The 17,120-nt window shown below is 38.5% G+C and overlaps 1 protein-coding gene across 3 annotated transcripts in view; it reads left to right on the forward strand.

Moving 5' to 3' along the window:
* The window catches only part of DYNC2H1 (dynein cytoplasmic 2 heavy chain 1), a 384,528-nt gene that overhangs the window by 55,854 nt on the left and 311,554 nt on the right, over window positions 1–17,120 (forward strand). For all 3 annotated transcript variants that reach the window (XM_037889977.2, XM_043529611.1, XM_043529618.1), the window contains 9 exons: window positions 86–201; window positions 1,163–1,362; window positions 1,683–1,947; window positions 2,326–2,533; window positions 5,280–5,409; window positions 6,559–6,714; window positions 8,920–9,179; window positions 15,548–15,794; window positions 16,903–17,054. In XM_037889977.2, the coding sequence (XP_037745905.1) occupies window positions 86–201; window positions 1,163–1,362; window positions 1,683–1,947; window positions 2,326–2,533; window positions 5,280–5,409; window positions 6,559–6,714; window positions 8,920–9,179; window positions 15,548–15,794; window positions 16,903–17,054 (1,734 nt within the window). The remainder of the gene's footprint in view (window positions 1–85; window positions 202–1,162; window positions 1,363–1,682; window positions 1,948–2,325; window positions 2,534–5,279; window positions 5,410–6,558; window positions 6,715–8,919; window positions 9,180–15,547; window positions 15,795–16,902; window positions 17,055–17,120) is intronic.

Here is a 17,120-nt window from a genome sequence, read left to right on the forward strand (position 1 = left end):
AATGTCAATTCCTCAATGATCAGCTACAAGTACTGGAGTTGCAGCTGTTACAACCTATTACAATATTAATATTTTAAAAACATAGGGAGCTTTTGACACCCCAGCAACACTATGATTGGGGCTTAAGAGCACTGAAGACTGCTCTGAGAGGATGTGGCAATCTCCTTCGTCACCTGAAGAAAAATGGAATGAAGGAAAAAAGTAAGCTTGGGTTGGTTCGCTTTTGATCAATCAAGATGTTATATTGAAATAAATATCTACAGCCTTCTTGTTCATTCAAGTACCAGGTGATATACCCTGGAACTGTAGGAAGCTAGACTATTCAAAAGGATAATCCTCTGTGAAAGCCATTTCTAATCAAAGCTTTCCCAAATAAAAATAAATAACTAAATAACCCACAGAAACTCAGTGCACATAATTTGCGGAGTTGAAAAGTTGAAGAGAGAGCTCTTGCAAATGAAGTCTTAATTACTCTTGGGCTACCATATCTGATTCTGACTAAATATTGCTAACCAGAGCACAAATACAGGATGGAATTTTATGGGATGGAAATGTTGTTTATTTTAAACAAGTGTGTTTGAGTGGGTGGTGATTTTCTCTCTTTGGGAGAGTTGGGAGCAGAGGTTTAGCGTGGATGAGGAGTTTAAATGTTTGGGACATGAATATTCCTTCTTTGATGCTTTAAGAAATGACAGATCTGCTCTGACTGTTCCTGGGATTATCAGAGACAACCCTTGTTTTCCCATTAGATATAAAAAGCAAATAGCAAACAAACAACTTATAATCAACTTCAGGAATTCATCTGTCAGTTGAAAACACACTGACAACATATTTTAGGGTATATCCCCTTCAAAGTTCCTTCTTAGCTGACTACTATCCAGTCAGGATAGAGACTCCCTGCATATTAGGACATCTAGAAATTCCCATAGTATATACTCAAGTCTGACATGCATTATCATTTTCAAGAACCCAGTTATATGCAAAAGTTGAGATGGGTACACTTAGAGTCTGTCCCTTTGTAACCATGTTACTAATGCTAATTTCCCACCTAAAATCGTAATCCTTTGTGATGCCAAAAAACAACCTGGCATGTTGCCACTATGATGTCAGGTGGTAATATCCCAGCTGTGGAAATAAACGTAAACTGAACTTTCTTTTGCAGTTAATGAAAGCCATATTGTGGTCCAAGCTTTGCGCCTCAATACCATGTCAAAGCTTACATTTGCAGACTGTGCACGGTTTGATGCATTGGTTAAAGATGTCTTCCCTGGCATTGATTTTAAGGATGTAGAATATGCTGAATTAACCACTGCTTTACAACAAGTCTTTGAGGAAGCCAATTTGGAAATTATAAACACCCAGGTAAATATGAAATATAAGCATAGACCAAGTTTAGATGTTCTGAATTAAGAGTGTCAGTGAGGCTTGTGTTGCTAATCTGTTCATTTTGCTTTAGTTACTTTCAACCTTTTAATGTTTATAATGTGAGCCCTTGATTTGCTTGAATACAGAGATTTTTCTACTCTTTGCTTCTGCACCTACAAGTTCCTAAAATAAATTTAAATTAAGGGAAGAGAATGAGAGTATACAAAACCAAACAGGAATGTGTGAAATTGGGGTTAGAGAACAGGTTTGATTTAATGCTGTTAACCTCCTGTAACCACTATTTCTTTTTTATACAGATCAAGAAAGCTTTGGAATTGTATGAACAGCTACGTCAGAGAATGGGTGTGGTAATTGTAGGTCCGAGTGGTGCAGGTAAATCAACACTTTGGCAGATGTTAAGGACAGCGCTTGGTAAAACTGGCAAAGTGGTGAAACAGTATACCATGAATCCCAAAGCTATGCCTCGACATCAGTTACTAGGTCACATTGACATGGATACCAGAGAGTGGTCTGATGGTGTGCTTACAAGCAGTGCTCGACAAGTGGTACGAGAACCGCAAGGTATGTCTATCCAGAAGTCTGTGTTGTGCTCAACATACTGAAATAAACTTTCTTTTGTTTGTTCATATTTTGACAATATGCTAATTTAAAATTGTTGAAAGTGGCCAGTGTAAGGTCAAAAAGGCTTATGGCAATACCATTGTCAAGAACCTCAGTTTGTAGTTTCCAAGTTAGTGTAATATGAAATAAATGGCATGCAAATATGTATCAGAAGGTGAAGAATGTAGGGAATATTTAAAAAGGTTATATGTGAAGCGTATAAAACTAATAAATTATAATTGTCATAGAGAATGAAAAATGGTTAGAAATTTAGCAAGCCTTCATATTCTTTAAGTTTTTCCAGTGGATTTGTTGTTTTGTATTTTTATTTGTAAGTAGATGTTAACTCATGGATAATCTGCGATGGTGACATCGACCCTGAGTGGATTGAGTCTTTGAATTCTGTTCTGGATGACAATCGATTACTCACTATGCCCAGTGGAGAAAGAATTCAGTTTGGCCCAAATGTAAACTTTGTATTTGAAACGCATGATCTGAGTTGTGCCTCTCCTGCCACAATTTCACGAATGGGAATGATCTTCTTGAGGTGAGACATGAGGGCATTTGAAATTTACATAATTTATTTATCACCATGAATAGTTATTAGCTTTTTAAAACCCTATTGTGTCAGCTGTGTTTGGCAGTGATAGGTTAGTGTATGACTTTTATTTATATATATATATATATATGTATATATATATAGTCTCTTTATAGAGTTTCAGCAACATGCTTAAACTTCTTCTAAATTGTCTTGTTTTCCTTCTAGCTTTGCACCTTTTTGTGCTTATTCATTTATTTATTGATATTATCATAGAAATGTGGGGGTGGAAGGGACCTCAAGAGGACATCGGGTCCAACGCCCTGCACTGAGACAGGACCAAATAGACTTAGACTGTCCTTGACAGGTGTTTGTCTAACTTGTTCTTAAAAACCTCCATTGATGGGGATTCAGTAACCTCCCTTGAAGCCTATTCCAGAGCATAATTACCCTTACAGATAAAAGTGTTTCCTCATATCTAACCTAAATCTCCTGCGCGGTAGATTAAGCCTATTACTTCATTTCCTAACTCCAGTGGACATGGAAAACAGTTGATCCCCATTCTCACTATAACATCTCTTAACATATTTAAAGACTGTCAGCTCCTCCCTCAGTCTTCTTTTTTCAAGACTAAATGTGCCAAGTTTTTTTTTAACCTTTCCTCATATGTCAGGTTTTAAAACCTTTTTATTATTTTTGCTGCTCTCTTCTGGACTCTCTCCAATTTGTCCACAACTTTCCTAAAGCGTGGCATCCAGAATTAAACACAGTACTCCAGCTGCAGCCTCACCAGTGCTAAGTGGAGGGTGTTAATACACCACTGAATAACATTAGCCTTTTTTGCAGCTGCATCACATTGTTGATTCATATTCATTTTGTGATCCATTCCATTATACCCCCAAGATTCTTTTCAGCAGTACTACCACCTCACCAGTTATTTCCCATTTTGTAGTTATGCATTTGATTCTTGTTTCTTGAATGTAGTCCTTTATGCTTATGTTTATTGAATTTCATCTTGCTGATTTCAGTCAAAGGACTAATCCTGTCCTCCAAAGTGCTTGCAAGCCTTCCCAGCCTGATGTCATTTTCAAATTTTATAAGCATACTCTTCACACCATTATCATTAATGAAAATATTGAATAGTATCGAACCTAGGACTGATCCCTGCAGGACCCCACTAGATACACTCTCCCAGTTTGACAGTGAGCCATTGAAAATTACTTTTTGAGTGTGGTCTTACAACCAGTTGTGCGCCCACATTATAGTAATTTCATCTAGATCACATTTCCCTATTTGTTTATGAGAATGTCATGTGGGACTGTATCTGAAGCCTTAATAAGATCAAGATATATCATGTCTACCGCTTCTCCCCTTATTCACTAGGCCAGGAACCCAGTCAAAGAAGGAAATGAGGTTGATTTGGCATGATTTGTTCTTGACAAATCCATACTGGGTATTCCTTGTAACCATATAATCCTCATGGTGCTCACAAATTGATTGTTTAATAATTTGTTCCAGTATATCTTTCCAGGTGTAAAAGTTAGACTGACAAGTCTGTAATTTCCTTTTTTTAAATTAATTTTTATGAATGGTTTCAGAGGGGTAGCCGTGTTAATCTGTATCAGCAAAAACAACGAGGCGTCCTTGTGGCACCTTAGAGACTAACAAATTATATGTATTTTAGGGGTTGGCTTTAGCACTGACCCCCCACTTGGTAAGGCAACTCCCATCTTTTCATGTGCTGTATATTTATACCTGCCTACTTTTTTTCAGTCCATGCGTCTGATGAAGTGGGTTATAGCCCATGAAAGCTTAGGCCCAAATAAATTTGTTAGGCTCTAAGGTGCCACAAGGACTCCTCATTGTTTTCTTTACTGAATGACATTTTATTTTATTTTATTTTATTTTATTTTTTATTATAAAACTGGTGATTTCATTGTAATGCTAACTTCTGAAAATGTGCACTTACTCTGAGTAGGTGGAGTTGTCTGTATAGATATTACCCGTGTTTGCCTATTTATCTCTGAAATCAAGTTTTTCATCTGTTACCTTGTAAGCTACCACTGTATTTGAGACTCCTAAATGTCTCCAGTCATTCTCTTTGCACTTTACTGACTGTGGTCAGTAAAGCCTCTTAGGGAAGGGCAGTTTTTTGCCCTACACCTTTCACCAAGTACCCCATGTCATATCTCTTTCCCCTTTCTTTCTCTCACCAAAGGTCAGAAGTTTGTTTTCCCTGACTTAGATAATGGCTTGCTTTAAATTGCCCCTAAACACCATAAGACCCCCAAATATTTTAAAGAAAACACAATTTATTAGAAAAAATGTAAGAAAATTGCTCTGAATCAAAATTAAACCATTGTCCTTTTCTTGTAATTACAGAAATCAGAAAGTAAATGCACACATCTTCAGGCTACTCAATCAGTTTCTCATAGTATTAGAGCCTTATTTTGAAATTTGACAGTAATATTCAAGATACTCTATTTCTAGTTTACATCCTTTTTCTGCATATCTTAATGCTTTTTATTCAAGAGCATAAATTTTTTTACCCTTTTTTTACTGAAAGGCAAATTTAAATATAGAGAGGTTAAATGACTTTCCTAAAGTCATACAGTGGATCTTTGGGAGAGCTGAGAACACAACCCAGGCCTCTTGACTCAGTCATCCTGCTTGAGCCTTTAGATCATACAGCATCCATCTGCATGGATACATGACTGTTTTGTTTTTTTTTAAACTGAAGTATGTCTTGTTCTAGTGATGAAGATACAGATCTTAATTCTTTGATAAAATCTTGGCTAAGAAACCAGCCTGAAGAATGCAGACATAACCTTGAAAATTGGATTGGGGACTATTTTGAAAAGGCGTTAAACTGGGTTCTAAAACAGGTGAGTAACTCACAAAGTTTTAATACCTTTCTGGCTTTTATTCAAATTTATGAACTTGGTGTAGACATCAGCCAGAATTTTTTAATGCGTTCAAACCTATGAACTTGGTGTAGACATCAGCCAGAATTTTTAAATGTGGTCTCTAAAATTAGGCATCTAAATAAAGGGTCTGATTTTTCAGTTCCCAGAGCTCTCATTGACTAATCATGGATTTAGGTATCTAAGTTTAGGCTCATAAAATTTGAAATTTCTGCCCAAAATCCTTAACAGGAAGGCATGTGCTTTGCTAGGCTTGAGGAAAATTTAACAACAATGTTATAAGTCATTAAATAATTCTACATAGGCGGGAACCTCTGCAAGCTGTTCCTTACAGAGATTTCCCTTCACTTGTGCTATCTTCAGGAAAGGGAAGTGGGCAGGATGTCCTGAAAACCCATGGATCCCAGATGGGAGTCTATGACCATGCATATAGACCACTTTATGGTGTTTCTGTGCTTGCTTTATGCTTCCTATGGCTCCAGCATCCCTTCCTGGCTTCATACCCCTCACAATGGAGCCATGCAGGCCTTGTGCTGCTGGCTTCTGTTCCATGGAACTTCCTTTAAAGAGGGATCCCCAGTGCTGAGAGACAATCTTCCTGTATTTCCTTGGAGAATCTACATAGCCTGATGGGGATTAAGATGTGTTTCTCCCATAGCTGTCTCTTTCCTCCATGCAGATTTCTACACTTGTGTGGGATCTAGGAAAAGGTTGTTTCTCCACCCCTTTCTGTGGGGGAGAGTGAGATTCACACATGGAGGGTCCCTTCTGGACACATATCTCCATTGCACAATTGTGCACATTTCTTTGCATTCAGTAGGCTAATAACATCTATAACAGAAGGATGACTGAACATAAATAGTAAGTTGGTTTGGTATAAGAGTCAGAAGTAAATATTTTAAAAGTATGTGATTGCAAATGGATCACCTCTTCTAGACCTGAATGGATCAAATTTTCTACCAATTTTAAAAGTCTAAAAGTGGCTCCTAATAGCAATGAAACTGACATATTTACTTGCACCATAACTCATTTATTTTACTGCTAGAAATTTGTTTAAAGTTATATTATTATTATAAATTCTTATACACTATTATAAATTCAAATTTACAGAATGACTATGTGGTAGAAACAAGTCTAGTTGGCACTGTGATGAATGGGTTGTCTCATCTCCGTGGGTGCACTGATCGTGGACAATTTATTATTAGCTTAATGCGGGGTCTTGGTGGAAATCTCAACATGAAATCACGACTAGAATTTACAAAAGAGGTAATACTTTTTTTCTATCTTATCTCAAACTACTAGATGAATAAAACAGAAATTTTGATTTTGCTATGGTTTAAGAGTATAAAAGTACAATAAGAGTTAGTCCCTGCCTTAGGGAGTTTATAAGCTAATTTGAGATTGGATGGAGGGAAATAGATCAGCCATAGAGAGGCAGATGTGTGTGTCCTTGGTAGACAGATGGTAGTCAAATCCATGAGAGTGGTCAAGATAACTTATAGATAAGGTGCAAAGAGAGAAGGGGACAAAGGATGGAGCCCTGTGGGAAGCCCATGGAAATGGGGAGAAGGGAAGAGGAGTCTCATCCATCCAAAAGTCTCATCCATCCAATGAGACTTTGAAGGTGCCATCACTGAGGTAGGACGAGAATTGTGAGAGGATGAGATCACGAAAGACAAAGGGTTACAGGATTTCAAGAACTGGGGAGTGATCAAGGATGTTGAATGCCACTGAGAGGTCAAGGAGGATGAATAAGGAGCACAGGTTCTGAAATTTAGCCATGGATGCACATGAGTTGTCCCATTGATGTTAATTAGACTACTCATATTAGTAAAGTTTCTCATGTGCATAAGTGTTTACAAAATTGGGCCCTAAATTAATTCTGATGATATCATATAGTTTTGTTACAAATTATGCATTTGTATTTTTTGGAAGATGAGGAAGGTTTTTAGTCAGGAGCATTACAGAAGCACCTGCCACAACATCACTTGTGGCAAACTGGGGCCACGGGATATCAAACTGCTGATTAAATACTTCATTCATCCCAGCCCTTCAACATGTGGAAATTATCATCATTTCTTTTAAAAAAATAAGTGGGTATACTGTTGCCTCCCAAAAGTGTTTATCCATATGTACATACTTCAAAACATTCCTATTCCCATCCCTCCTTAAATGTCCATTTCTTTGATCACAAACATATTCCATTTTATTATAGGTGGAGCTGGTTCTATCACCTATCCTTAAAGTTGCCTAACATTTTCTATTACAGAACTCAGTTGCTTTTATCTTTGACAAACATCACCTGAAATTTTCAGTATTGGGTGTTTGTCTAAGGCTGATTTCTTCTGGGAAAGTTTCAGCTAAAGCAATTTAGTCATTTCTGAGGATGAGATTATGTGTCTTATTCCATGTTAAAAACATTCTTACAATTGTTTCATTAAGGCCTAATACCGCTAAACTTACTACTTCCATGACTTGAAATTTGGCAGGGGGCATCACCCTGATGACAGGGATGTGCCTTTTGTCATCCCCATGAAAATTTGCCCAAATTTGGCCAAACTATAAGCCTCCAAAATATCTCGGTTTTCACATGTTCAATAGAGAGAGACTTGTTGGAATTTGGCAGATATATTTGCTGAAGATTCTGTGTGTACTGGGCATGCTGCAGCCCAAGGCTGTGGTACTAAGTAGGACTTTCCCTTAACAGCCCATAATTTCCCTTGTTAGGACAGTATAGTTTGTGCAGCCACATTTTTTTAGCCCAGGATAACATGAAGTGATTTAAGATTGTATAAATTCTAAGTAAATCCTCACACACAGAGAGACAGTTTCATTCATATCTTAAAAGTATTAGGGACAAAAATAATGACTGTGAGCGGTAGGCGTTCCTACCAGATCACAAAGTAGGAAAAAGAAAAAAGTTACTTTAAAAGAAAGAAACAGTTACCTCTTTAGGCAGGCTTAATTCTGGAATTTCTTAACTTTTAAGTTTTGTTTACAGTTGACTACTGATTGCGTGTGCTTCATTTTCTCTCTACTCAGTGTGAGAAGCCTGTGGCTACATTTGTGTGCTCGTAAGTGCTACATGAGTGCTTATGACTGCAACTGAAGGCAGTAGGAGCTGTATTTTGAACCTACTAAGTACTTTGTAAAGTCAGGCCCTCAGTGTCTCAAGGAAATGAATGAGGAAATTTATTCCATGAGGTCTGGCGCCATGCATCAAATGAAAAATAAATATTGGATAACTACCCATTCACTAACTACCCAATGTATACGCACAATGGGATTGAATTAAGGTTGCATAGGCAACCTTAATTTTTGCATTTCCTAATTTTTGAGTGCTTGACTTTGCAAATTTACTATTCTTTTAACATAATTTTTGGATGTACTTATAATTATAGTTATTGTGTTGTTATTAGGAATGCAGATTTTTAACAGCTTAATTGTTGTTCTTTTAAAATTTTTGTAAAGATTTTTAATTGGGCACGAGAATCTCCGCCAGATCCCAGGAAGCCACTGGACACATATTATGATGCTGACACTGGACATTTAATGTCATATCAACTGAAAAAACCTATACATTTGACTGCTGATGACTTTAGTAATCCTCGAACACTTCCTGTCATTCAAACCCCAAACATGCAGAGAGGTTTAGATTACTTCAGACCATGGCTAGACTTTGACAATAAGCAGCCATTTCTTCTTGTTGGGCCTGAAGGATGTGGAAAGGGGTAAGTTTTGTTTTGTTTTGTTCTTTGTTTTAACTGTTTTAATCTAATTTTTCTAAGTTTGGTGATAAAGTTTTGGAACATTTTTGCATAGTGAAGGTTTCTGCTCAATTGATAAAGTTGTTTCTTTAGATGAAATACTAATAGAACCATTTGAAATGTTCTTTGACACATCTGTCACTAAAAAATTAGTAACATCAATCTCAGTCTGTGTGTCTGTTTGTCCAGCATCTATTATAATGGGACGCTGGTTCTGATTGGAATTTTGGTGCTAATGGAATGCAAATAGTAAATGATACATACTTGTGGTTGGTGGGGGCCCACTTATTCACTACCAGAACATTGTTTGAGTTACTTTCTTCTCTGACCCTAACAGAGTCCTTCCTCTGCTTGGGGTGTACTCAGGTTGTTTAAGAGTGTCTCTCTCTCTCTCTCTCTCTCTCTCTCTAAATAAGAGTTCCTTTCCCCTGCTCCTTGTGACTAACAAAACATTATTACCCCTGTTTGTGTATCTCTTTCAGCTCGGTACAGGTGCTCTTTTTCAAGCACGAAGTATGGATACTGCTTGACCAGATGAGGCTCCATTACTTCCCCATTTACAGAGACCAGTTGGTCATATGCATGGCTCAGTGTAGGGTCACTTTTCTGTGCCTGCACAAAATTCCCATCTTGCAGGAGTGTGTCCACATCCAGATAACCTCTTCCTCTCCTGAAGGGGCTGACAGTTCTTTTCCTCGTGACAGAAAATATCATGTTACTTCTATATAAATCCATGGTATGCCCACATCTTGAATACTGTGTGCAGATGTGATTGCCCCATCTCAAAAAAGATATATTGGAATTGGAAAAAGTTCAGAAAAGGGCAACAAAAATGATTAGGGGTTTGGAACAGCTTCTGTATGAGGAGAGATTAATAAGACTGGGACTTTTCAGCTTGGAAAAGAGATGGCTAAGGGGAGATATGATTGAGGTCTGTAAAATCATGACTGGTGTAGAGAAAGTAGATAAGGAAGTGTTGTTTACTCCTTCTCATAACACAGGAACTAGGGTTCACCAAATGAAATGAATAGGCAGCAGGTTTAAAACAATAAAAGGAAGTATTTCTTCACACAACGCACAGTCAACCTGTGGAACTCCTTGCCAGAGGATGTTGTGAAGGCCAAGACCATAACAGGGTTCAAAAAAGAACTAGATAACTTCATGGATGATAGGTCCATTAATGGCCATTAGCAAGGATGGGCAGGAATGGTGTCCCTAGCTTCTGTTTGCCAGAAGCTGGAAATGAGCGACAGGGGATGGATCACTTGATGGTTATCTGTTCTGTTCATTCCCTCTGGGTCACCTGGCACTGGCCATTGTCAGAAGACAGGATACTGGGCTAGATGGACCTTTGTTCTGACGCAGTAGGGCCATTCTTATGTTCTTATTCCCTCCTCAGGGTCTTCCAATTCCGCAAGGTTTACTAGGCTTTTGGGTCACTCTGCAATGATCAACCAGGATCCCTGTTTGCTGGGCCAGCCTGTTCATTAATCACTTGCCAAAAAAATGGCCAGTGCTGGTCTCCCATTATGGGATACTCCAATTTCTCCACCAGTGGTACAGCTGTCACGTTGGTACATGTCCCCACAGTCAGCTGTAAACATTGGCTAGGATATTTTTTCACTTTGCCATGTATACACTGTAGATGAAATCAGCCTTTTGAGGGTGTTGTCATCTCTTGTGAAGGAGACTTGGATCACCGTCTGACTACAGACAGAGTCCAAGTCCTTGAACTCTTTTCCCTCGGACCATCACCAGCACCATCAACTTGGGAAATGGTGTTTTCCATGAATGGGTTTCTGCAGTCCAGCCCTGGGTATAATTACATTCTTTAAAAAAAAAGGAGTACTTGTGGCACCTTAGAGACTAACCAGTTTATTTGAGCATGAGCTTTCGTGAGCTACAGCTCACTTCATCGGATGCATAGCATATCGTGGAAATATGCATCCGATGAAGTGAGCTGTAGCTCACGAAAGCTCATGCTCAAATAAACTGGTTAGTCTCTAAGGTGCCACAAGTACTCCTTTTCTTTTTACGAATATAGACTAACACGGCTGTTACTCTGAAACCTACATTCTTTAAAAGAGCGTTTTTTCTTTTGTGTGTTCTGTGTGGCCACAGGAGCAGCAAGTCACTTGGTTGGCACTGACGGTATCTTTCCTAGTTGGGGGCGAACTCAGCTGTGGAGTAGTGGCTGGCCCCTGTTCTGCAGGTCCCACTTCAGTTACTTGAGATGCTTGGTAGTCCGACTGGCAGTGTCATTGACATGAGTTTCCTCAGAAATGTCCAAATTGTCCAAGATGGCTGACTGTTTATAATTCTTAGACTTCTCCAGGTCTAGGTTGTGGTAGGCCATCTGTGCCAGACCCATCAAGTATGGAGCCAAATCAAAGCCTACTCCACCAAGAGATTAGTGCTCTGCTCTCAAAGGTAATTAAAAAGGCCTTAGGGTATTGTCTGTCCCCATCTTGGTTAACTTCATGGGTATTGGTGGGGGATCCACTTTGACAGAAGGCTGCCCTTGTGGTGATCGTAAGGTCAGCGCTATCTGTTGTATCATCTCCTTGTGGAACTCCTGCTGGTAGGTCATCAACTCCCTCAGCAGCTGTTGCTGTTGTTGCATTGTTTGAACTTGCTAGTGGGTGGTTTACTGCTGCAGCAATTGTTGCTGAAACTGCTGTTGCTGAGCGCTTGCTGCTGCTGCATATCAGCTAGCCATTCACACCACCACTCAGATTCCATAAGAACATAAGAAAGACCAATAGTCCACCTTGCTGGGTATCCTGTTTCTGCCAGTGGCCAGTGCCAGATGCTTCAGAGGGAATGAACAGAACAGGGCAATTCTGAGTGATCTATATCCTGTTATCTAGTCTCATCTATTGGCAGCTGAAGGTTTAGGGACACATGGAGCATAGGGTTGCGTCCCTGGCTATCTTGGCTAATAGCCATTGATGGACCTGTCCTCCATGAATTTATCTAATTCTTTTTTTAACCCAGTTATACTTTTGAACTTCACAGCATCCCATGGCAATGACTGTGCATTGTGTGAAGAAGTACTACCTTTTGTTTGTTTTAAACCTGCTGCCTATTAATTTCACCAGATGACGCCCAGTTCTTGTGTTATGTGAAGGGGTAAATAACACTTTCTAATTCATTTTCTCTGCACCATTCACAATTTAATAGACCTTTATCATATCCCCCCATACTCATCTATTTTCTAAGATGAACAGTCTAGTCTTCTTAATTTCTCCTCACATGGAAGCTGTTCCATATCCTAATCATTTTCTTTGTCATTCTTTGCACCATTTCCAATTCTATTATATCTTTTTTGAGATGAGGTGACCAGAACTCCATGCAGCATTCAAGGTATGGGCGTATCATGGATTTATATAGTGGCATTATGATATTTTCTGTTTTATTATCGATCCCTTTCCTAATGATTCCTAACATTCTGTTGGCTTTTTTGACTGTTACTGGACATTGAGTAGAAGTTCTCAGAGAACTCTCCACAATGAATTGAGTTGTAACAGCTAATTTAGACCCCATCATTTTGTATGTATAGTTGGAATTAAGGTTTCAGAGTAGCAGCCATGTTAGTCTGTATTCACAAAAAGAAAAGGAGTACTTGTGGCACCTTAGAGACTAACCAATTTATTTGAGCATAAGCTTTCGTGAGCTACAGCTCACTTCATCGGATGCATAAAGTGGAAAATACAGTGAGGAGATTTATATACACACAGACCATATATACACACCGGGGGCAAGGGGGGCGGAATAAACAAGGGGAAATAGTTTTACTTTGTATAATGACTCAACTACTCCCAGTCTCTATTCAAGCCTAAGTTAATTGTATCCAATTTACAAATTAATTCCAATTCAGCATTCTCTCATTGGAGTCTGTTTTCGAAGTTTTTTTGTTGAAGAATAGTCACTTTTAGATCAGAAATCGGGTGATCAGAGAGATTGAAGTGTTCTCCGACTGGTTTATGAATGTTATAATTCTTGACATCTGATTTGTGTCCATTTATTCTTTTATGTAGAGACTGTCCAGTTTGCCCAATGTACATGGCAGAGGGGCATTGCTGGCACATGATGGCATATATCACATTGATAGTTTTCCTACCAATGCTATTCCTACCTACATGCCTCCAGCTTTCACCCAGACCACACCACACGATCCATTGTCTACAGCCAAGCTCTATGATACAACCACATTTGCTCCAACCCCTCAGACAGAGACAAACACCTACAAGATCTCTATCAAGCATTCTTACAACTACAATACCCACCTGCTAAAGTGATGAAACAGATTGACAGAGCCAGAAGAGTACCCAGAAGTCACCTACTACAGGACAGGCCCAACAAAGAAAATAACAGAACGCCACTAGCCGTCACCTTCAGCCCCCAACTAAAACCTCTCCAACGCATTATCAAGGATCTACAACCTATCCTGAAGGATGACCCATCACTCTCACAAATTATATACATTATAATAACATCCTCACTGCATTTTCCACTTTTATGCATCAGATGAAGTGAGCTGTAGCTCACGAAAGCTTATGCTCAATTAAATTGGTTAGTTGGAATTAAGTTATCCAATGTGCATTACTTTGCACTTTGTTGGGATTCCCTCTGGGAGCTTTTCCACTTGGCTTATCAAGAACACCTTGTTCAGTTCTGGGAGAACTCTTAATCCAGTTCTCTGGGATCCAGAACACTGTTTGACTCTGGATTTTTTCACTCAGGTTCCTTTATTTGGCATACAGCAAAGCTATGCTGAGTTGATTGGACTCAAGCATAGGGGATGGGTATAGGGCATACCACACATGCAAAGTTACACAAACAACCTCTTCCTTTATATGAATTTACACATTACATTGGATTTGCTTTATATTCAATCATACATTTTTGGATTGGCTTGGTTACTGTGCAGAAACCAATCCCTGTACACCATGCTCTGTCCATGTGCTGTTCACGTGGAACCTGATCTTTACCTTCAAAGTTTATCTTGTCCATAGTCCTTAGCATCACTCTAGCATACTGTTTGTCAAGCCCCTATTTACAACTTAACCTTCCATTCACCTTCCCAATTATGCCTACTAAGAAATGAGACAAGTTATTTATGTCAAGCCTGGACTTCACACTTATTGACATTGGATTTAATCTGCCATTTTCCCAATCACCCTAGTTTAGTGAGATTCCTTTGTAACTCTTCAAAGTGATTTTTGGAATTAACTATTTTAGTAATTCTGTATCATCTGCATATGTTTCCACATTCCTGTTCACCCTTTTTTCCAGATCATTTATAAATATATTGAACAGCACAAGTTCCACTACAGGGAACTCTCCCACTATTGACCTCTCTCCGTTGTGAAAACAGACCATTTATTCCTGCTCTTTGTTTCTCATCTTTTAACCAGCTACTGATCAATGAGAGGACCTTCCCTCTTATCACATGACTCCTTACTTTCCTTAAGAGCCTTTGGAGAGGGACCTTGTCAGAGGCCTTCTGAAAGTCCTAGTGCACCGCATGGACTGGATCACCCTTATCCATATGCTTGCTGATTCCCTCAAAGAGCAAGCCTTGCAGCTGTGTCTAGTTAGTGCTGGCTGAGCCCTGCAGAGCTTGTTAACTTCCCCCTTAATAGGGTGAGGGCATACTCCTCACATAATAATAATAGGAGTACTTGTGGCACCTTAGAGACTAAGTGTCTAAGGTGCCACAAGTACTCCTTTTCTTTTTGTGAATACAGACTAACACGGCTGTTACTCTGAAACCTGACAATAATAATAATAATAATTAATGGTAATAAGTGTGAACCCAGGTTTTTTTCCTGTGTCTCTGTTGATTTGCAAATAGATTATATTCTTTTTTTTACTGGTTTCTTCTCAACAATCTAATGCTACTTCCACTGTTTAAAATTCAGTCACAAAAGAAAAAGATATTCAGCTTTCCTTTTTCTTCTCTTTATCCTCATGTGCATAGTCTCTGATCCTGCAATGTGTACTGCAAGAGAGGACTACTGAATTTTTGCAGAGCCCTATTGACTTCCATTGTCTACGTGTTGTAAATAGCAGGTTTGGGGCCATATTTCATTGCTCACCAACTAGCTATTTCTTACAGAAATCTGTATAAATACTTTTCTGGAACTTCATAAATGTGAAATGATACAATTTGATTTTATAATCAAGAATATTTAGTTCAACAAAACGGATTCAGTACATTATATGTAGTACATTAAACAGTGTGCTGGCAGTTTTAAAGGTGTTTAAATTGCTTTTTAAAATTTCTGTGTATATAAAATATATATTTATGTATTTTATTTTGTTAGAATGTTGCTTCGTTATGCCTTTTCCCAACTCCGATCTACTCAGATTGCTACAGTTCACTGCAGTGCACAAACTACATCTCGACATCTTCTCCAAAAGTTAAATCAGACTTGCATGGTAATCAGTACAAATACTGGGAGAGTATACAGACCAAAAGACTGTGAAAGGCTGGTTTTATACTTGAAGGAAATCAACCTGCCCAAACCTGATAAATGGGGAACCAGCACTCTAGTGGCTTTCCTGCAACAGGTGAACATATATGGCTTTGATAATAATTATCTTCAGAATTATAGACTAGAAATGATTTATTATGATTCAGTAAATACATATTAGAGTCCTATTTCAAATCATTTGATATACAGGCAGAGTACTGTATTTTGAATTGAACGCCTTACAATATGCTGGTGATTGTAATAGTTAACATCTTACATGTTTATTATCATTATATTTATGTGTAGTGTGGTAGCATATAGAGTTGCCGTATCAAGGTCCCATTTATGCTAGGCACTATACACACATGTAATCAAAAGACAGTCTCTGTCCCCAAAAGCTTATAGTGGTTAACAGAGTAAGTTTATGGGGTTGCATAATTATTCTCTCCTCAGAGATTGGAAATTGAAATGTAATGCTTACAGTATTTTAAAAATAACTTTTTCCTCATTTTTACATTCTGTCCATCATGCATTCTTTCTCCTTCTCCAAATTCCTTCTTAAAACCCACTTCCCCACCTCCCCCTCCCCCCAAATCGTTTGTGTTGTATGTTGATTTTTAACAATGAATTTACTACATTCTTCCTTTTACTGAAATATTTCCCCCTTTGGTTTAATTTTCTCTTACATTGCAAGCTATTTGGGACAAAGACCGTGGGCTAAGGGCTGCCCTAACTTACTTCAGCTGCTCCTGGTCTCTAAGGGACCACACAGGAGCTGAGAATTGGCAGAGTGAAGCTCCAGTATGCCCCTGACATGCCCTTTACTCTGGTTGACGTTGGGGAGGTTAGGGAAGGAACCAAGCCTTTTGGCTTTACTTTAGCTCAGAGCTACTTCCCTCCAGGAGGAATTGTCAGCTGTCCCGTTACACCTGGATTCCAGCTCCTTTGTGCTGTTGGGTCACAGAGGAGATTCTGGCCTGATTTATGATTTTATAAAGCAGCATATTAATTTTTGTTTATAGTGCTGCATAGTTGCTTAAGAGTAATTTTTAGACACTTTTGAGGAAAATGTTAGTGATGGGTATATTGTTGGTATTTAACAAATAATAGCAACCAGAGACTCATCATTAATCTATTGTTTTCATTAGGTACCTTGCTATTTTTCATTTAATTTTACTAAAATATTTTGTTTTGTTATATTAAAGATTCTGACATACCAGGGATTTTACGATGAAAATCTTGAATGGGTTGGTTTAGAAAATATCCAAATTGTGGCATCCATGTCTGCTGGGGGAACATTAGGAAGGCATAAACTTACATCCAGATTTACTTCTGTTGTTCGTCTTTGTGCAATTGAGTAAGTGTCTGCAAGAACCTACCTGACTTTGAGATCTCAGATTGAGTTTGCAGGTCTGCTTGCCTC

The sequence above is a fragment of the Chelonia mydas genome, chromosome 1 (assembly GCF_015237465.2).
Source record: "Chelonia mydas isolate rCheMyd1 chromosome 1, rCheMyd1.pri.v2, whole genome shotgun sequence".
NCBI lineage: Eukaryota > Metazoa > Chordata > Testudines > Cheloniidae > Chelonia > Chelonia mydas.